This window comes from Oncorhynchus tshawytscha, linkage group LG09 (genome assembly GCF_018296145.1).
Source record: "Oncorhynchus tshawytscha isolate Ot180627B linkage group LG09, Otsh_v2.0, whole genome shotgun sequence".
NCBI lineage: Eukaryota > Metazoa > Chordata > Actinopteri > Salmoniformes > Salmonidae > Oncorhynchus > Oncorhynchus tshawytscha.
In genome coordinates, this window is record NC_056437.1 from 28,913,709 (window position 1) to 28,931,488 (window position 17,780).

General features: G+C 48.1%; 1 protein-coding gene across 4 annotated transcripts in view; it reads left to right on the forward strand.

The window, feature by feature from the left end:
- The window catches only part of LOC112259099 (Down syndrome cell adhesion molecule-like protein 1 homolog), a 97,607-nt gene that overhangs the window by 70,618 nt on the left and 9,209 nt on the right, over positions 1 to 17,780 (forward strand). For 2 of the 4 annotated variants that reach the window (XM_042326740.1, XM_042326741.1), the window contains exons 9-19: positions 284 to 568; positions 1,295 to 1,414; positions 1,659 to 1,835; positions 6,148 to 6,347; positions 6,486 to 6,582; positions 6,687 to 6,815; positions 6,929 to 7,096; positions 7,257 to 7,327; positions 7,459 to 7,699; positions 9,352 to 9,537; positions 15,593 to 15,748. In XM_042326740.1, coding sequence (XP_042182674.1) covers positions 284 to 568; positions 1,295 to 1,414; positions 1,659 to 1,835; positions 6,148 to 6,347; positions 6,486 to 6,582; positions 6,687 to 6,815; positions 6,929 to 7,096; positions 7,257 to 7,327; positions 7,459 to 7,699; positions 9,352 to 9,537; positions 15,593 to 15,748 — 1,830 coding nt within the window. The remainder of the gene's footprint in view (positions 1 to 283; positions 569 to 1,294; positions 1,415 to 1,658; positions 1,836 to 6,147; positions 6,348 to 6,485; positions 6,583 to 6,686; positions 6,816 to 6,928; positions 7,097 to 7,256; positions 7,328 to 7,458; positions 7,700 to 9,351; positions 9,538 to 15,592; positions 15,749 to 17,780) is intronic. The other 2 variants (XM_042326742.1, XM_042326743.1) reach the window with 1 other exon arrangement.

Here is a 17,780-nt window from a genome sequence, read left to right on the forward strand (position 1 = left end):
TTGTGTGTGGGTGTTGGGGGGTCTATAGAAGTCTGTGTGTGCGTGTGCACATGTGTTTGTGGGTGTCTCTGATTTAATTAGATGAATCATAATGAGGCCCAGATTAAATCCCCCAGACGTCTTAGCTGTAGCACCACTCCACCACCTTCCGCGACCATGGCAACGGAATGACTTCCTCCGCCAGTTGGCCTGTAATCAGAGCACCTATTATGGGCTGGTGGAGATGGAAGGGGGTCAGGGGTGGGACCTCTAACCTCTGACCTCTGTAACCTCTGCCCCCTAGTGCCACCCCTGATCCAGCCCTTTGATATCCCCTCCACGTCGGTGGGAAAGCTGATGTACATCGCCTGCGTGGTGTCGTCAGGTGACATGCCCATCCGCATCACCTGGCACAAAGACGGGCAACTCATCGTGCCTGGTTCCGCCTCTGGTGTTGGCATAGAGACCAAGGAATTCATGAGCTCCTTGCAGATCTCCAAGGTGACGCTGAAGCACAACGGCAACTACACCTGCATCGCTAGCAACGCCGCGGCAACCGTCAGCTGGGAAAGACAGCTGGTCGTCACCGGTGAGAGAAGGAGGAGGGGAGGAGAGGATGGAGGGAGGGAGGGAGGAGGGGAGGAGAGGATGGAGGGAGGAGGGGAAGAGAGGATGGAGGGAGGGAGGAGGGGAGGAGAGGATGGAGGGAGGGAGGAGGGAGGGGAGGGAGGATGGAGGGGAGGGAGGAGAGGATGGAGGGAGGGAGGAGGGGAGGAGAGGATGGAGGGAGGGAGGGAGGGAGGGAGGATGGAGGGAGGGAGGGAGGGAGGGAGGGAGGGGAGGAGGATGGAGGGAGGGAGGGAGGGAGGGAGGGAGGGAGGAGAGGATGGAGAGAAGGAGGAGGGGAGGGAGGGGAGGGAGGGAGGAGGGGGGAGGGAGGATGGAGGGAGGGAGGGAGGGAGGGGGAGGGGGAGGGAGGGAGGGAGGGAGGGAGGGAGGGAGGGAGGGGGGAGGGAGGGAGGGAGGGAGGGGGAGGGAGGGAGGGGAGGGAGGGAGGATGGAGGGAGGGAGGGAGGGAGGGGGGAGGAGAGGATAGAGGGATAGAGGGTGAGAAGGAGGGGAAGGATTGGAAGATAAGTGGTGTTGAAGAATTTTAGAAAGATAAAGAATGAATGCATGGACAGACTGGTTATAGAAGCTGGAAGATATTAAGAAAACACAGAAGGATTGGATAATAATTGAAGAATATCCACCATTTTAGAGATGCTGTTGTCAATTATAATGACTGTACTAACTATAACCTCTCCTCCCTCAGTTCCCCCTCGCTTCGTGGTCCAGCCCAACAACCAGGATGGGATCTATGGGAAGGCAGGAGTACTAAACTGCTCTGTGGAGGGATACCCCCCTCCCAAAGTCATGTGGAAACACGCCAAAGGTAAAGACCAACACCCTGCAGCACTAACAACATCAGCTATCGAACTGTCTACTATTCTATGTATCATAGTGAAAGAACTTGTACAATAAAGTTGAATTGATGATGGAAGATAAAATTAGCAAATGTTTTTATTTTTATTCTCTACTGTAACATCATAACTAATGTACATCCAAGCGTAAGATTAGAGACCATCATAACCATGCGTAACTTTGACTTGACACGACCGTGCCGTTCCTCCCTGTAGGTATAGGGAACCCCCAGCAGTACCACCCTGTGCCTCTGACTGGTCGGATCCAGATCATGTTCAACGGCTCCCTGCTGATTCGGCACGTCTTAGAGGACGACCGTGGATACTACCTCTGTCAGGCCTCCAATGGAGTGGGCTCTGACATCAGCAAGAGCATGGTCCTCACCGTCAAGAGTGAGTTCATCTGTCTCTCACTAGGTCTCTCTCTCTCCCTCTCTCTCTCGTTCTCTCTTTCTTTCTTCCTTTCTCTCATTCTCTCTCAATTCAATTCAATTCAAGGGGCTTTATTGGCATGGAAACATATGTTTACATTCCCAAAGCAAGTGAAATTGATAAACAAAAGTTAAATAAACAATAAAAAGTCAACAGTAAATATTACTGTTCCAAAATAACATTTCAAATGTCATATTATGTCTATATACAATGTTTTAACGATGCGCAAATAGTTCAAGTTTAAAAAAAGGAAAATATATAAACATAAATATGGGTTGTATATGGTGTTTGTTCTTCACTGGTTGCCATTTTCATGTGGCAACAGGTCACAAATCTTGCTGCTGTGATTGCACACGCTGGTATTTCACCCAATAGATATGTTAGTTTATCAAAATTGGATTTGTTTTCAAATAATTATTTGTGTGTCTGTATAATCTGAGGGAAATATGTGTCTCTAATATGGTCATACATTTGTCAGGAGGTTAGGAAGTGCAGCTCAGTTTCCACCTCATTTTGTGGGCAGTGAGCACATAGCCTGTCTTCTCTTGAGAGCCAGGTCTGCCTTTCAGCGACCTTTCTCAATAGCAAGGCTATGCTCACTGAGTCTGAACATAGTCAGCTTTCCTTAATGTTGTGTCAGTCACATTGGTCAGGTATTCTGCCACTGTGTAGTCTCTCTTTAGGGCCAAATAGCATTCTATTTTGCTCCGTTTTCTGGTTAATTCTTTGCAATGTGTCAAGTAATTATCTCTTTGTTTTCTCATGATTTGGTTGGGTCTAATTGTGTTGCCTTCCTGGGGCTCTGTGGGGTGTGATGTGTTTGTGAACAGAGCACCAGGACCAGCTTTCTTAGAGGACTCTTCTTCAGGTTCATCTCTCTGTCGGTGATGGCTTTGTTATGGAAGGTTGCTTCCTTTAAGGTGCTTGTAGAATTTAACGTCTCTTTTCTGGATTTTGATAATTAGTGGGTATCAGCCTAATTCTGCTCTGCATGCATTATTTGGTGTTTTACATTGTATGAGGAGGATATTTTTTTCCAGAAATTCTGCGTGCAGTCTCAATTTGGTGTTTCTTGGTTGGTGAGTGGTCCTCAGACATCACAACCAAAAAAAGGCAATGGGTTCTATAACCGATTCAAGTATTTTTAGCCAGATCTTAATTGGTATGTGAAATTTTATGTTCCCTTTTGATGGCATAGAAGGCTCTTCTTGCCTTGTCTCTCAGATTGTTCACAGCTTTGTGGAAGTTACCTGTGACACTGATGTTTAGGCTGAGGCATGCATAGTTTTTTGTGTGCTCTAGGGCAACAGTGTCTAGATGGAATTTCTATTTGTGGCCCAGGCGACTGGACCTTTTTTGGAACACCATTATTTTGGTATTACTGAGATTTACTTTCAGGGCCCAGGTCTGAATGAATCTGTGCAGAAGATCTAGGTGCTGCTGTAGGCCCTCCTTGGTTAGGGACATAAGCACCAGATCATCAGCAAACAGTAGACATTTGACTTCAGATTCTAGTAAGGTGAGGCCAGGTGCTGCAGACTGTTCTAGTGCCCTCACCAATTTGTTGATATGTATGTTGAAGAGGGTGGGGCTTAAGCTGCATCCCTGTCTCACCCCACGTCCCTGTGGAAAGAAATGTGTGTTTTTTTGCCCATTTTAACCGCACACTTGTTGTTTGTGTACATAGATTTTATAATGTTTGATGTTTTTCCCCCAACACCACTTTCCATCAATTTGTATAGCAGACCCTCATGCCAAATTGAGTCAAAGGCTTTTTTGAATTCAACAAAGCATAAGAAGACTTTGCCTTTGTTTTGCTTTGTTTGTTTTTGAATTAGTGTGTTTGTGAATTTGTGGTCTGTCGTATCGTAATTTGTTAATAAGCCAAATTTACGTTAGCTCAGTTCATTGTTTTTACTGAGTTTGCTGTTAATGATAATGCAGAGTATTTTCCCAAGGTTGCTGTTGACCAATATCCCACGATAGTTATTGGGGTCAAATTTGTCTCCACTTTTGTGGATTGGGGTTATCAGTCCTTGGTTACAAATATTGGGGAATATGCCAGAGCTGAGGATGATGTTAAAACGTTTGGAATTTGTGGTCTGTATATTTTGTATATTTGTGGTCTGTATATAATTTTATGTACTGTAGTATGCCATCAACACCACAGGCCTTTTTGGGTTGGAGGGTTTGTATTTTGTCCTGTAGTTCAGTCAATGTAATTGGAGAATTCAGTGTGTTCTGGTAGTGTTTAATAGCTGATTCTAAGATTTGTAATTGATCATGTATATGTTTTTGCTGTTTGGTCTTTGCTATAGATCCAAATGATTGGAGACTGGGTTTATTCACATCCCCATTCTGGATAGATAACTTAGTTTTGTTGTTTGTTTAGTGTGTTCCAATTTTACCAGAAGTGGTTTGATTCTATGGATTCTTCGATTACATTGAGCTGATTTCTGACATGCTTTCTGACGTGCTGTTCCTTCTTTTTCCGTAGTGTATTTCTTTATTGTTTTAGTGATTTAGCACAGTGAAGACACAGACTCAGGTTGTCTGGATCTCTATGTTTTTGTTTGGATAGGTTTCTCAATGTCTTTCTTAGTTTTTTAAAATTCTTCATCAAACTATTTGTCATTGTTGTTAATTTTCTTAGGTTGTCGCTTGAAATTGTTTGATTTGATAAGGGAAGCTGAAAGGTCAAATATACTGTTTAGGCTTTTTACTGCCAAGTTTACACCTTCACTATTACAGTGACATTTTTTGCCCAGGAAGTTGTCTAAAAGGGATTGAATTTCTTAATATTATACAGTTCCTTTGGCTGTTATGCCTCATGATTGAGTATTGCTCTGTTCAGGTAGACTGTGATTTTGCTGGGATCTAATAGGGGTGTTAGTGGGCTGACTGTGAAAGCTCTGAGAGACTCTGGGTTGAGGTCAGTGATGAAGTAATCTACAGTACTACTGCCAAGGGATGATGTGTATCTACCATAGGAGTCTCCTCGAAGCCTACCATTGACTATGTACAGACCCCACGTGTGACAGTGCTGCAGTAGTTGTGACCTATTTTTGTTGGTTGTTTTGTCATAGTTGTGTCTAGGGGGGCATATTTGGGAGGGAATACTGTTTTCTGAGAGTGTCAGGTTCTTGTCCAGTTTTGGCATTTAGGTCATCACAGACTTGTACATGTCCCTGGGCCTGGAAATGGTTGATCTCACCCTCTAGGATGGAGAAGTTGTCATTGTTAAAGTATGAGGATTCTATTGGAGGGATATAGGTAGCACACATGAGGACATTTTTCTCTGTGGCGATCATTTCTAGCCAGATGTAAAATGTTCCTGTTTTGACTAATTTAATAGAGTGTGTTAGGTCTGCTCTATACCAAATTAGCCCACCCCCTGAGTCTCTTCCCTGTTTCATACCTGGTAGTTTAGTGGAATGGACTACCAGTTCCCTGTAACCTAGAGGGCAACCAGTGGTTCCGTCTCCGCTATACCATGTTTCTTGTAGGAGGACAATGTCTGTATTTCCAATTTATTTTATGAAGTCTGGATTCCTGCTCTTTAGGCCAAAGTCAGATGACCTCAGACATTGTATATTCCAGAATGAGATAGTAAAATATATGTGTTCCATAGTGTCTAGTGTTTCGTGTGGTTTAGGCCCAGACCATTACAGTAGGTGTAAGCAGAGCATGTTGTCTCACTCTGTCTCTCTCTTTCTCTCTTTCATTTTCTCTCATTCTCTTCCTCACACTTGTCATTCATCCCCCCCCCTCCTGTTTGACCCCAGCCCTGGGCTACACTTCATTAACCCTCTTCAGGAGGAGGGTTGGCTCTAAACTTAAATACCACTCTCCCAGACTGGTGTGTGTGTGTCTGTGTGTGCATGTTGATTGATTTGTTCCTCCAGTCTGTGTGTCTTTTTGTCTGTCTATGGCTGTGGTGGGGAAGGAAAGGTTCTGATGAATTAGTGATGAAAACAAAACAGCAGGAACCCTTCAGATCAATAACTCATGTTGGCAAAGAGGAGGGAAGGAGGGAAAAGGAGAGGAGGGAAGGAGGTAGACGGGAAGAGAGGAGGGGGTGTGAGAGGGCCACGAGGGCTCGGAGCGTGAAATGAAAATAGAGAGTGATGGAGGGAATAAATTGAGATTTCTCTTTTCAACACACCTGTACAGTACCTTGATTTTTCTAATGCCCATCCCTCTTTCCTTCTCTCATTCCCCCATATCTATTCATCACATTCATTAATATTTCTCTCTGTGTGTGTGTCTCCAGTTCCAGCCATGATCACGTCGCACCCCAACACCACCATGGCCATCAAGGGCCAGATGAAGGAGCTGAACTGCACAGCGCGGGGCGAGCAGCCCATCATCATCCGCTGGGAGAGAGGCGACACTGTCATCGATGCCGAGAGGAACCCCCGCTACTCCATCACCATCAACAAGAAGGGGGACGAGGTCATCTCCACACTCAAGGTCAGACACTGAGGAAAGAGGGTAAAATGTTGAGAGAGAATTGACATTGGAGGGCATTAGAATTGAGGATTTTAGCCCAATTGAGTTGAGATCAGAGTACAAAAAGGGTTATTTTGTGTGTTGCTGTCCCCCATGTAGCTGAAGCCAGCGGAGCGCGGGGACTCAGTCTTCTTCTCCTGCCACGCCATCAACTCATACGGAGAGGGGCGAGGACTCATCCAGCTTACCGTGCAAGGTGCCTATCTCTCGCACTCTGCTATTACTGCACATAGGCTCACTGTTGACCGACCAGTGATTGAGGTTAAATGTATACCCAACCTCCTCCTTTAACACACACAGAGCCTCCTGACCCTCCTGAGTTGGAGGTGAGAGAGGTGAAGGACCGAAGTATGAACCTGCGCTGGATCCAGAGGTTCGATGGCAACAGCATCATCACCAGCTACGACATCGAGTATAAGAACAAGTCTGGTACGAGTCCAACCAGTCCAACCCTGTAAACCCTCACATCCCTATTGTCCTCGATCTAACTCCCTTTTCTCTGGTCCTCTAATGTTCTCTCTATCTGCTTCTATTTGTTACAGATACTTGGGATCACAAGTACACCACCAGGAACATCTCCCCCACTAACAACCAGGCTAACATCGTGGAGCTGCACCCTGCCTGTGTCTACAGCATCCGCATGTACTCCTTCAACAAGATCGGACGCAGCCAGCCTAGCAAGGAGCTCACCATCAGCACTGAGGAAGCACGTAAGTCTAACCGCAAACGCACACGCAAACACACACGCATGCACAAGCACGCACACAAGCACATACACAAACATACACACACACATAGACAAACACTTATTTAAAATGATGTCTTGTTTGGTGCTATTGAAACCCTTATTTCAACCTCTCACCTCAACAGAACCTGATGGGCCCCCTATGGAAGTGATCCTCCAACCAATGACGTCTCAGAGCATACGGGTCACATGGAGGGTAAACTTCATTCACCATCATGCCTCTCTTCCTTTATGCTGTAATACCATAATAAGTGAGACATTCAAACTAACTGTCATTAATCTCCAGTCAGGTTCCTAACAGAGCTGTCCCTTGCCTCTCCCTCTCAGGCCCCCAGAAAGGAGCTTCAGAACGGGTTGATCCGGGGGTACCAGATCGGTTACCGTGAGAACGGGCCGGGCAGTAACGGCCAATACAGCATTGTGGAGATGAAGGCCACAGGGGACAGTGAGGTGTACACCCTGGACAACCTGAAGAAGTTTGCCCAGTATGGAGTGGTGGTCCAGGCCTTCAACAGGGCTGGCACTGGTCCCTCTAGCACTGAGATCAACGCTACCACACTGGAGGATGGTAAGACCGGAGGGAGGGAGGTTAGGGAAAGAGGGGGATAGATGATGGTAGAGGGAGGGAGCTAGAGAGAGAGAGAGATCTAGAGAGAGATATAGAGAGAGATATAGAGAGAGATCTAGAGAGAGATATAGAGAGAGATATAGAGAGAGATAGCGAGAGAGAGAGATGCATACTTTGCTAGTACAACGGGTAGATTTCTTTAAGTTGTCAACAGGAATATAAAATAAAGTCCAATCATGTAAGAATAGAGTGGAAAGCAGTAAATAAAGATGCACCCACACATTGATTCAGTTGTGCAAACACTCTCACACACAGTCTCTGAGACAAAATGGAGGAAATGAACATGTAGCACATCCCCCATCATTCTCCTGTTTTAATTAGCTCCCTCAGTAGACTGAGAGAGCGAGAGACCCCATTACTCTCTGAATATGCCTGCCCACTCTACCTCTCTCTATCTCCCTCTCTCTCTGTCTCGTCCTCTCCCTCTCTCCCCTTCATTGGTTATCTCTATATCTCCCTCTCTCTCTGTCTCATCCTCTCCCTCTCTCCCCTTCATTGGTTATCTCTATATCTCCCTCTCTCTCTCTCTCGTCCTCTCCCTCTCTCCCCTTCATTGGTTATCTCTATATCTCCCTCTCTCTCTCTCTCTCTCCCTCTCTCCCCTTCATTGGTTATCTCTATATCTCCCTCTCTCTCTGTCTCGTCCTCTCCCTCTCTCCCCTTCATTGGTTATCTCTATATCTCCCTCTCTCTCTCTCTCGTCCTCTCCCTCTCTCCCCTTCATTGGTTATCTCTATATCTCCCTCTCTCTCTCTCTCTCGTCCTCTCCCTCTCTCCCCTTCATTAGTTATCTCTCTATTCCCTCTCTCTCTCTCTCGTCCTCTCCCTCTCTCCCCTTCATTAGTTATCTCTCTATTCCCTCTCTCTCTCTCGTCCTCTCCCTCTCTCCCCTTCATTGGTCATCTCTCTATTCCCTCTCTCGTTTACACCATTTTTTTGTTGATTCATTCCATTTTTTCTCTCCTGAATCTATTTCTCCCTTTGCTTTCATTGGGGGATCCCCCTTCTCCTTCTTTTGCTACTCTCTGTTTTATCTTTACATCAGACAGACAACATCTTAGTCCCTCAGTCTCCCCCCGTGTGTACAGCCTTAATGATAGAGATAGATGTAGATCCTGATTATGATAATTAGTTAGTAGTGATGGTAACTACAACACACACTCTCTGTCTTTCTCTGTCTCTGTCTGCTTGCTGCTGTTTCTACAGCTGCAATTATCACACAGCTGGACACATTGTCCTCCGTCCGCACACTTCTGCTTTTTATCCGCCGTCTGCCTCTCATCACCATCCCCCCTTCCTCCAAGTTAACCCTTAACAGTCAAGACTCGCCTGGTAAATGATACAGTGTATTCCTCTTTCCCTTTTCCCTTATACCTGCCTCTCTCTCTGCCATCCCTCACTTTATACTTCTCTCTTTCTCTCTCCATTGCAGTGATTGAAAATTGAAGATTGGAATAAATAGTATTTTGGGAATGTTATGCAGTTTCTTACTATTACTGTATCTCCGTCCTATTAGTCGCAAACAGCTGTGTTCAATAAGGTACACTATGGTCCTCTGTGATGTTAACCTTTGACCTCTCTCCTACCCCCAGTGCCCAGCCAGCCGCCCCAGAACGTGCGGGCTATCTCGGTGACCTCAGACGAGGCGGTGATCACGTGGGCAGAGCCACCGCGTCTGACGCTGCATGGCGTGTTGAAGGGCTACCGCGTGGTGTTCTGGTCCCTCTTCCCCGACGGAGGTGGGTGCTGTGGGGGCCAGGCACAGGGGCCGATGCAGAGTAATTATCACTACTATCATTCTAACTCCACCTCAAACCCAAGGCCTCACCTGCCTGTCTATCTGTCCGTGTGTCTGAACACAAAACACACTCCCAAACTCTGCCCTAGCCTGCCCCACACCCCATTCCCTATCTGTCTCCTAACCCTTCACACACTCCCAAACTCTGCCCTAGCCTGCCCCACACCCCATTCCCTATCTGTCTCCTAACCCTTCACACACTCCCAAACTCTGCCCTAGCCTGCCCCACACCCCATTCCCTATCTGTCTCCTAACCCTTCACACACTCCCAAACTCTGCCCTAGCCTGCCCCACACCCCATTCCCTATCTGTCTCCTAACCCTTCACACACTCCCAAACTCTGCCCTAGCCTGCCCCAGCCCCCTTCTCCTCATCTGTCTCCTAACCCTTCACACACTCCCAAACTCTGCCCTAGCCTGCCCCACACCCCATTCCCTATCTGTCTCCTACCCCTTCACACACTCCCAAACTCTGCCCTAGCCTGCCCCACACCCCATTCCCTATCTGTCTCCTAACCCTTCACACACTCCCAAACTCTGCCCTAGCCTGCCCCACACCCCATTCCCTATCTGTCTCCTAACCCTTCACACACTCCCAAACTCTGCCCTAGCCTGCCCCACACCCCATTCCCTATCTGTCTCCTAACCCTTCACACACTCCCAAACTCTGCCCTAGCCTGCCCCACACCCCATTCCCTATCTGTCTGCTAACCCTTCACACACTCCCAAACTCTGCCCTAGCCTGCCCCACACCCCATTCCCTATCTGTCTCCTAACCCTTCACACACTCCCAAACTCTGCCCTAGCCTGCCCCACACCCCATTCCCTATCTGTCTCCTAACCCTTCACACACTCCCAAACTCTGCCCTAGCCTGCCCCACACCCCATTCCCTATCTGTCTCCTAACCCTTCACACACTCCCAAACTCTGCCCTAGCCTGCCCCACACCCCTTCTCCTCATCTGTCTCCTAACCCTTCACACACTCCCAAACTCTGCCCTAGCCTGCCCCACACCCCATTCCCTATCTGTCTCCTAACCCTTCACACACTCCCAAACTCTGCCCTAGCCTGCCCCACACCCTTTCTCCTCATCTGTCTCCTAACCCTTCACACACTCCCAAACTCTGCCCTAGCCTGCCCCACACCCCTTCTCCTCATGTCTCCTATCCCTTCACACACTCCATTCCCTATCTGTCTCCTAACCCTTCACACACCCCTTCTCCTCATCTGTCTCCTAACCCTTCACACACTCCATTCCCTATCTGTCTCCTAACCCTTCACACACCCCTTCTCCTCATCTGTCTCCTAACCCTTCACACACCCCATTCCCTATCTGTCTCCTAACCCTTCACACACCTTCTCCTCATCTGTCTCCTAACCATTCACACACCCAATTCCCCATCTGTCTCCTAACCCTTCACACACTCCATTCCCTATCTGTCTCCTAACCCTTCACACACCCCATTCCCTATCTGTCTCCTAACCCTTCACACACCCCTTCTCCTCATCTGTCTCCTAACCCTTCACACACCCCTTCTCCTCATCTGTCTCCTAACCCTTCACACACCCAATTCCTCATCTGTCTCCTAACCCTTCACACACCCCATTCCCTATCTGTCTCCTAACCCTTCACACACCCCTTCTCCTCATCTGTCTCCTAACCCTTCACACACCCCTTTTCCCTATCTGTCTCCTAACCCTTCACACACCCCTTCTCCTCATCTGTCTCCTAACCCTTCACACACCCCTTCTCCTCATCTGTCTCCTAACCCTTCACACACTCAATTCCCTATCTGTCTCCTAACCCTTCACACACTCCATTCCCTATCTGTCTCCTAACCCTTCACACACTGCATTCCCTATCTGTCTCCTAACCCTTCACACACTCCATTCCCTATCTGTCTCCTAACCCTTCACACACCCAATTCCCCATCTGTCTCCTAACCCTTCACACACCCCATTCCATATCTGTCTCCTAACCCTTCACACACCCCTTCTCCTCATCTGGCTCCTAACCCTTCACACACTCCATTCCCTATCTGTCTCCTAACCCTTCACACACCCCATTCCCTATCTGTCTCCTAACCCTTCACACACCCCTTCTCCTCATCTGTCTCCTAACCCTTCACACACCCCATTCCCTATCTGTCTCCTAACCCTTCACACACCCCTTCTCCTCATCTGTCTCCTAACCCTTCACACACCCCTTCTCCCTATCTGTCTCCTAACCCTTCACACACCCCTTCTCCTCATCTGTCTCCTAACCCTTCATACACCCCATTCCCTATCTGTCTCCTAACCCTTCACACACTCAATTCCCTATCTGTCTCCTAACCCTTCACACACTCCATTCCCTATCTGTCTCCTAACCCTTCACACACTGCATTCCCTATCTGTCTCCTAACCCTTCACACACTCCATTCCCTATCTGTCTCCTAACCCTTCACACACCCAATTCCCCATCTGTCTCCTAACCCTTCACACACCCCATTCCATATCTGTCTCCTAACCCTTCACACACCCCTTCTCCTCATCTGGCTCCTAACCCTTCACACACTCATTCCCTATCTGTCTCCTAACCCTTCACACACCCCATTCCCTATCTGTCTCCTAACCCTTCACACACCCCTTCTCCTCATCTGTCTCCTAACCCTTCACACACCCCATTCCCTATCTGTCTCCTAACCCTTCACACACCCCTTCTCCTCATCTGTCTCCTAACCCTTCACACACCCCTTCTCCCTATCTGTCTCCTAACCCTTCACACACCCCTTCTCCTCATCTGTCTCCTAACCCTTCACACACCCCTTCTCCTCATCTGTCTCCTAACCCTTCATACACCCCATTCCCTATCTCCCTCCCTAACCCTTCACACACTCAATTCCCTATCTGTCTCCTAACCCTTCACACACTCCATTCCCTATCTGTCTCCTAACCCTTCACACACTCCATTCCCTATCTGTCTCCTAACCCTTCACACACCCCATTCCCGATCTGTCTCCTAACCCTTCACACACATCTGTCTCCTAACCCTTCACACACCCCATTCCCTATCTGTCTCCTAACTCTTCACACACCCCTTCTCCTCATCTGTCTCCTAACCCTTCACACACTCCCAAACTCTGCCCTAGCCTGCCCCACACCCCATTCCCTATCTGTCTCCTAACCCTTCACACACTCCCAAACTCTGCCCTAGCCTGCCCCACACCCCATTCCCTATCTGTCTCCTAACCCTTCACACACTCCCAAACTCTGCCCTAGCCTGCCCCACACCCCATTCTCTATCTGTCTCCTAACCCTTCACACACTCCCAAACTCTGCCCTAGCCTGCCCCACACCCCATTCCCTATCTGTCTCCTAACCCTTCACACACCCCTTCTCCTCATCTGTCTCCTAACCCTTCACACACCCCTTCTCCTCATCTGTCTCCTAACCCTTCATACACCCCTTCTCTTCATCTGTCTCCTAACCCTTCACACCCCTTCTCCTCATCTGTCTCCTAACCCTTCACACACCCCTTCTCCTCATCTGTCTCCTAACCCTTCACACTCCATTCCCTATCTGTCTCCTAACCCTTCACACACTGCATTCCCTATCGGTCTCCTAACCCTTCACACACCCCATTCCCTATCTGTCTCCTAACCCTTCACACACCCAATTCCCCATCTGTCTCCTAACCCTTCACACACTCCATTCCCTATCTGTCTCCTAACCCTTCACACACCCCTTCTCCCTATCTGTCTCCTAACCCTTCACACACCCCATTCCATATCTGTCTCCTAACCCTTCACACACCCCTTCTCCTCATCTGTCTCCTAACCCTTCACACACTCCATTCCCTATCTGTCTCCTAACCCTTCACACACCCCATGCCCTATCTGTCTCCTAACCCTTCACACACCCCTTCTCCTCATCTGTCTCCTAACCCTTCACACACCCCATTCCCTATCTGTCTCCTAACCCTTCACACACCCCTTCTCCTCATCTGTCTCCTAACCCTTCACACACCCCTTCTCCTCATCTGTCTCCTAACCCTTCACACACCCAATTCCTCATCTGTCTCCTAACCCTTCACACACCCCATTCCCTATCTGTATCCTAACCCTTCACACACCCCTTCTCCTCATCTGTCTCCTAACCCTTCACACACCCCTTCTCCCTATCTGTCTCCTAACCCTTCACACACCCCTTCTCCTCATCTGTCTCCTAACCCTTCACACACCCCTTCTCCTCATCTGTCTCCTAACCCTTCATACACCCCATTCCCTATCTGTCTCCTAACCCTTCACACACTCAATTCCCTATTTGTCTCCTAACCCTTCACACACTCCATTCCCTATCTGTCTCCTAACCCTTCACACACTCCATTCCCTATCTGTCTCCTAACCCTTCACACACCCCATTCCCGATCTGTCTCATAACCCTTCACACACATCTGTCTCCTAACCCTTCACACACCCCATTCCCTATCTGTCTCCTAACTCTTCACACACCCCTTCTCCTCATCTGTCTCCTAACCCTTCACACACCCCTTCTCCTCATCTGTCTCCTAACCCTTCACACACCCCTTCTCCTCATCTGTCTCCTAACCCTTCACACACCCCTTCTCCTCATCTGTCTCCTAACCCTTCATACACCCCATTCCCTATCTGTCTCCTAACCCTTCACACACCCCTTCTCCCTATCTGTCTCCTAACGCTTCACACACTCAATTCCCTATCTGTCTCCTAACCCTTCACACACCCCATTCCCTATCTGTCTCCTAACCCTTCACACACCCCATTCCCTATCTGTCTCCTAACCCTTCACACACTCCATTCCCTATCTGTCTCCTAACCCTTCACACACTCCATTCCCTATCTGTCTCCTAACCCTTCACACACCCCTTCTCCTCATCTGTCTCCTAACCCTTCACACACCCCATTCCCTATCTGTCTCCTAACCCTTCACACACCCCATTCCCTATCTGTCTCCTAACCCTTCACACACCCCTTCTCCTCATCTGTCTCCTAATCCTTCACACTCCATTCCCTATCTGTCTCCTAACCCTTCACACACCCAATTCCCCATCTGTCTCCTAACCCTTCACACACCCAATTCCCTATCTGTCTCCTAACCCTTCACACACCCAATTCCTCATCTGTCTCCTAACCCTTCACACACCCCATTCCCTATCTGTCTCCTAACCCTTCACACCCCCTTCTCCTCATCTGTCTCCTAACCCTTCACACACCCCTTCTCCTCATCTGTCTCCTAACCCTTCACACACCCCTTCTCCTCATCTGTCTCCTAACCCTTCACACAGCCCTTCTCCTCATCTGTCTCCTAACCCTTCATACACCCCTTCTCCTCATCTGTCTCCTAACCCTTCACACACCCCTTCTCCTCATCTGTCTCCTAACCCTTCACACACCCCTTCTCCTCATCTGTCTCCTAACCCTTCACACTCCATTCCCTATCTGTCTCCCAACCCTTCACACACTCCATTACCTATCTGTCTCCTAACCCTTCACACACCCCATTCCCGATCTGTCTCCTAACCCTTCACACACCCAATTCCCCATCTGTCTCCTAACCCTTCACACACCCCTTCTCCTCATCTGTCTCCTAACCCTTCACACCCAATTCCCCATCTTTCTCCTAACCCTTCACACACCCCTTCTCCTCATCTGTCTCCTAACCCTTCACACACCCCATTCCCTATCTGTCTCCTAACCCTTCATACACCCAATTCCCCATCTGTCTCCTAACCCTTCACACACCCCTTCTCCTCATCTGTCTCCTAACCCTTCACACACCCCATTCCCTATCTGTCTCCTAACCCTTCATACACCCCATTCCCCATCTGTCTCCTAACCCTTCACACACCCCTTCTCATCTGTCTCTCTATGGGATTTACCTGGAATATATTATTTGTATGTTTACCTTGCCCCCTTGAGCCGAACCTGTATTTTCCTCCCAATTTGTGCATTGTGATATATGAACAAACAAGGCTTAATCTCTCTCTCACTCTCTCTCTCTCGCTCTCTCTCTCAGAATGGGGAGAAATGCAAAACATCACTACAACTCGTGAGCAGGTGGAGCTGAGAGGGCTGGAGAAGTTTACTAACTACAGTGTCCAGGTGCTGGCCTACACACAGGCTGGGGACGGGGTCAGGAGCAATGTCCTGTACATCCAAACCCGCGAGGACCGTGAGTACACGCACACATGTGCATTCGCGCAGACACACACACACGCGCAAACACTCTCTGTCAACACACACATGTACATTATCCTCCCACTGATATCAACTTTAACCCATATATACACTACCATTCCAAAATCTGGCGTCACTTAGAAATATCCTAGTTTTTGAAAGAAAAGCACAATTTTTGTCCATTAAAATAACATCAAATTGATCAGAAATACAGTGTAGACATTGTTAATGTTGTAAATGACTATTGTAGCTGGAAACAAAATATTTTTGAATGGAATATCTACATAGGCGTACAGAGGCCCATTATCAGCAACCATCACTCCTGTGTTCCAATGGCATGTTGTTATAGCTAATCCAAGTTTATCATTTTAAAAGGCTAATTGATCATTAGAAAACCCTTTTGCAATTATGTTAGCACAGCTGAAAACTGTTGTCCTGATTAAAGAAGCAATAAAACTGGCATTCTTTAGACTAGTTGAGTATCTGGAGCATCAGCATTTGTGGGTTCAATTACAGGATCAAAATGGCCAGAAACAAAGACTTGGATTAGTTAAAACAACATGCCATTGGAACACAGGAGTGATGGTTGCTGATAATGGGCCTCTGTACGCCTATGTAGATATTCCATAAAAAATGTGTTGTTTCCAGCTACGATAGTCATTTACAACATTAACAATGTCTACACTGTATTTCTGATCAATTTGCAGTTATTTTAATGGACAAAAAATGAGCTTTTCTTTCAAAAACAAGGACATTTCTAAGTGACCCCAAACTTTTGAACGGTAGTGTATATTTAAGCAATAACGCCCAAGGAGGTATGGTATATGGCCAATATACCACGGCTAAGGGCTGTTCATACGCACAACACAAGGCGGTGTGCCTGGATACAGCCCTTAGCCATGATATATTGGCCATATACCACAAACCCCCAAGGTGCCTCATTGCTATAATACACTTTTTACCAATGTAATTAGAGCACTAAAAATATGTGTTTTGTCATACCCGTGGTATACTGTCTGATATACCACGGCTGTCAGCCAATCAGCATTCAGGGCTCGAACCCCCCAGTCTATAAATATATATATACCACAGAAAGATAGAACCACCGTCACACTGAGATGCACACTGCTTGGAAGAGAGGAGAAGCTCAGAGGAAGGCTGTATGTGTGTTCATGGGGGATAGAGAAGAGTGTCAGGGTGTATCTCAAGCCCATGACTAAAGCTCATTTGTGTAGTGAGGCCCCATTACCAGTGATAATGAGAATTAAGAGGCTTTGGGCCCATGGCTGAGGGCTCGAGACTAGAGATAGGGGATAGAAGAGGAGGGGTAGAGGCAGAATGAGGGAGAGGAAGGGGACTGATCCACAGCACCCAGCCCTGCAGCCCACAGCCCCCCTGGACACAAGTAGCCAACCAGCCAGGTAGCCAGGCAGTCAGGCAGCCAGGCAGCCAGGCAGCCAGGCAGCCAGGCAGCCAGGCAGTCAGGCAGCCAGGCAGTCAGGCAGTCAGGCAGCCAGGCAGTCAGGCAGCCAGGCAGCCAGGCAGTCAGGCAGCCAGGCAGCCAGGCCCAGGAATTAACTCCTCCTGGATTAGAGATAATTAATTTTGTGCTTACACCATTGAAGGCGGGATTACAGGCCGATCCCTGTCTCCTTCACTCCCCTAAACAGGAGGAGGAGGGGGATGGAGAGAGAGAGGAGAATGGGAGGGAGAGAGGGAGAGGTGGCACAGCTGGGCCTGCCCGGGCGAAGGAGCGAGAGACAAAAGATGAAAAGAAAGAAAAAATGGGTTGATTGATGGAGGACAAGAGACATGTTAGCCCTCCTCAGTTTGCCCTGCTTTACTAGATGCTTTGTTAACTCTTTGTAGTACTTCCTATATATATTGTTTTAGCCTTGGTGGTGCCTTAGACTTTATCTATGTTATCCCTCCTGTGCCACATGCTCTTCTCTGCTGGTCCATGGTATTTGAGGCTCTTTGGGAGGCTGAGGTTGTCCCTTTATCTGAAGGCTTTTGGTAGCTGTGGT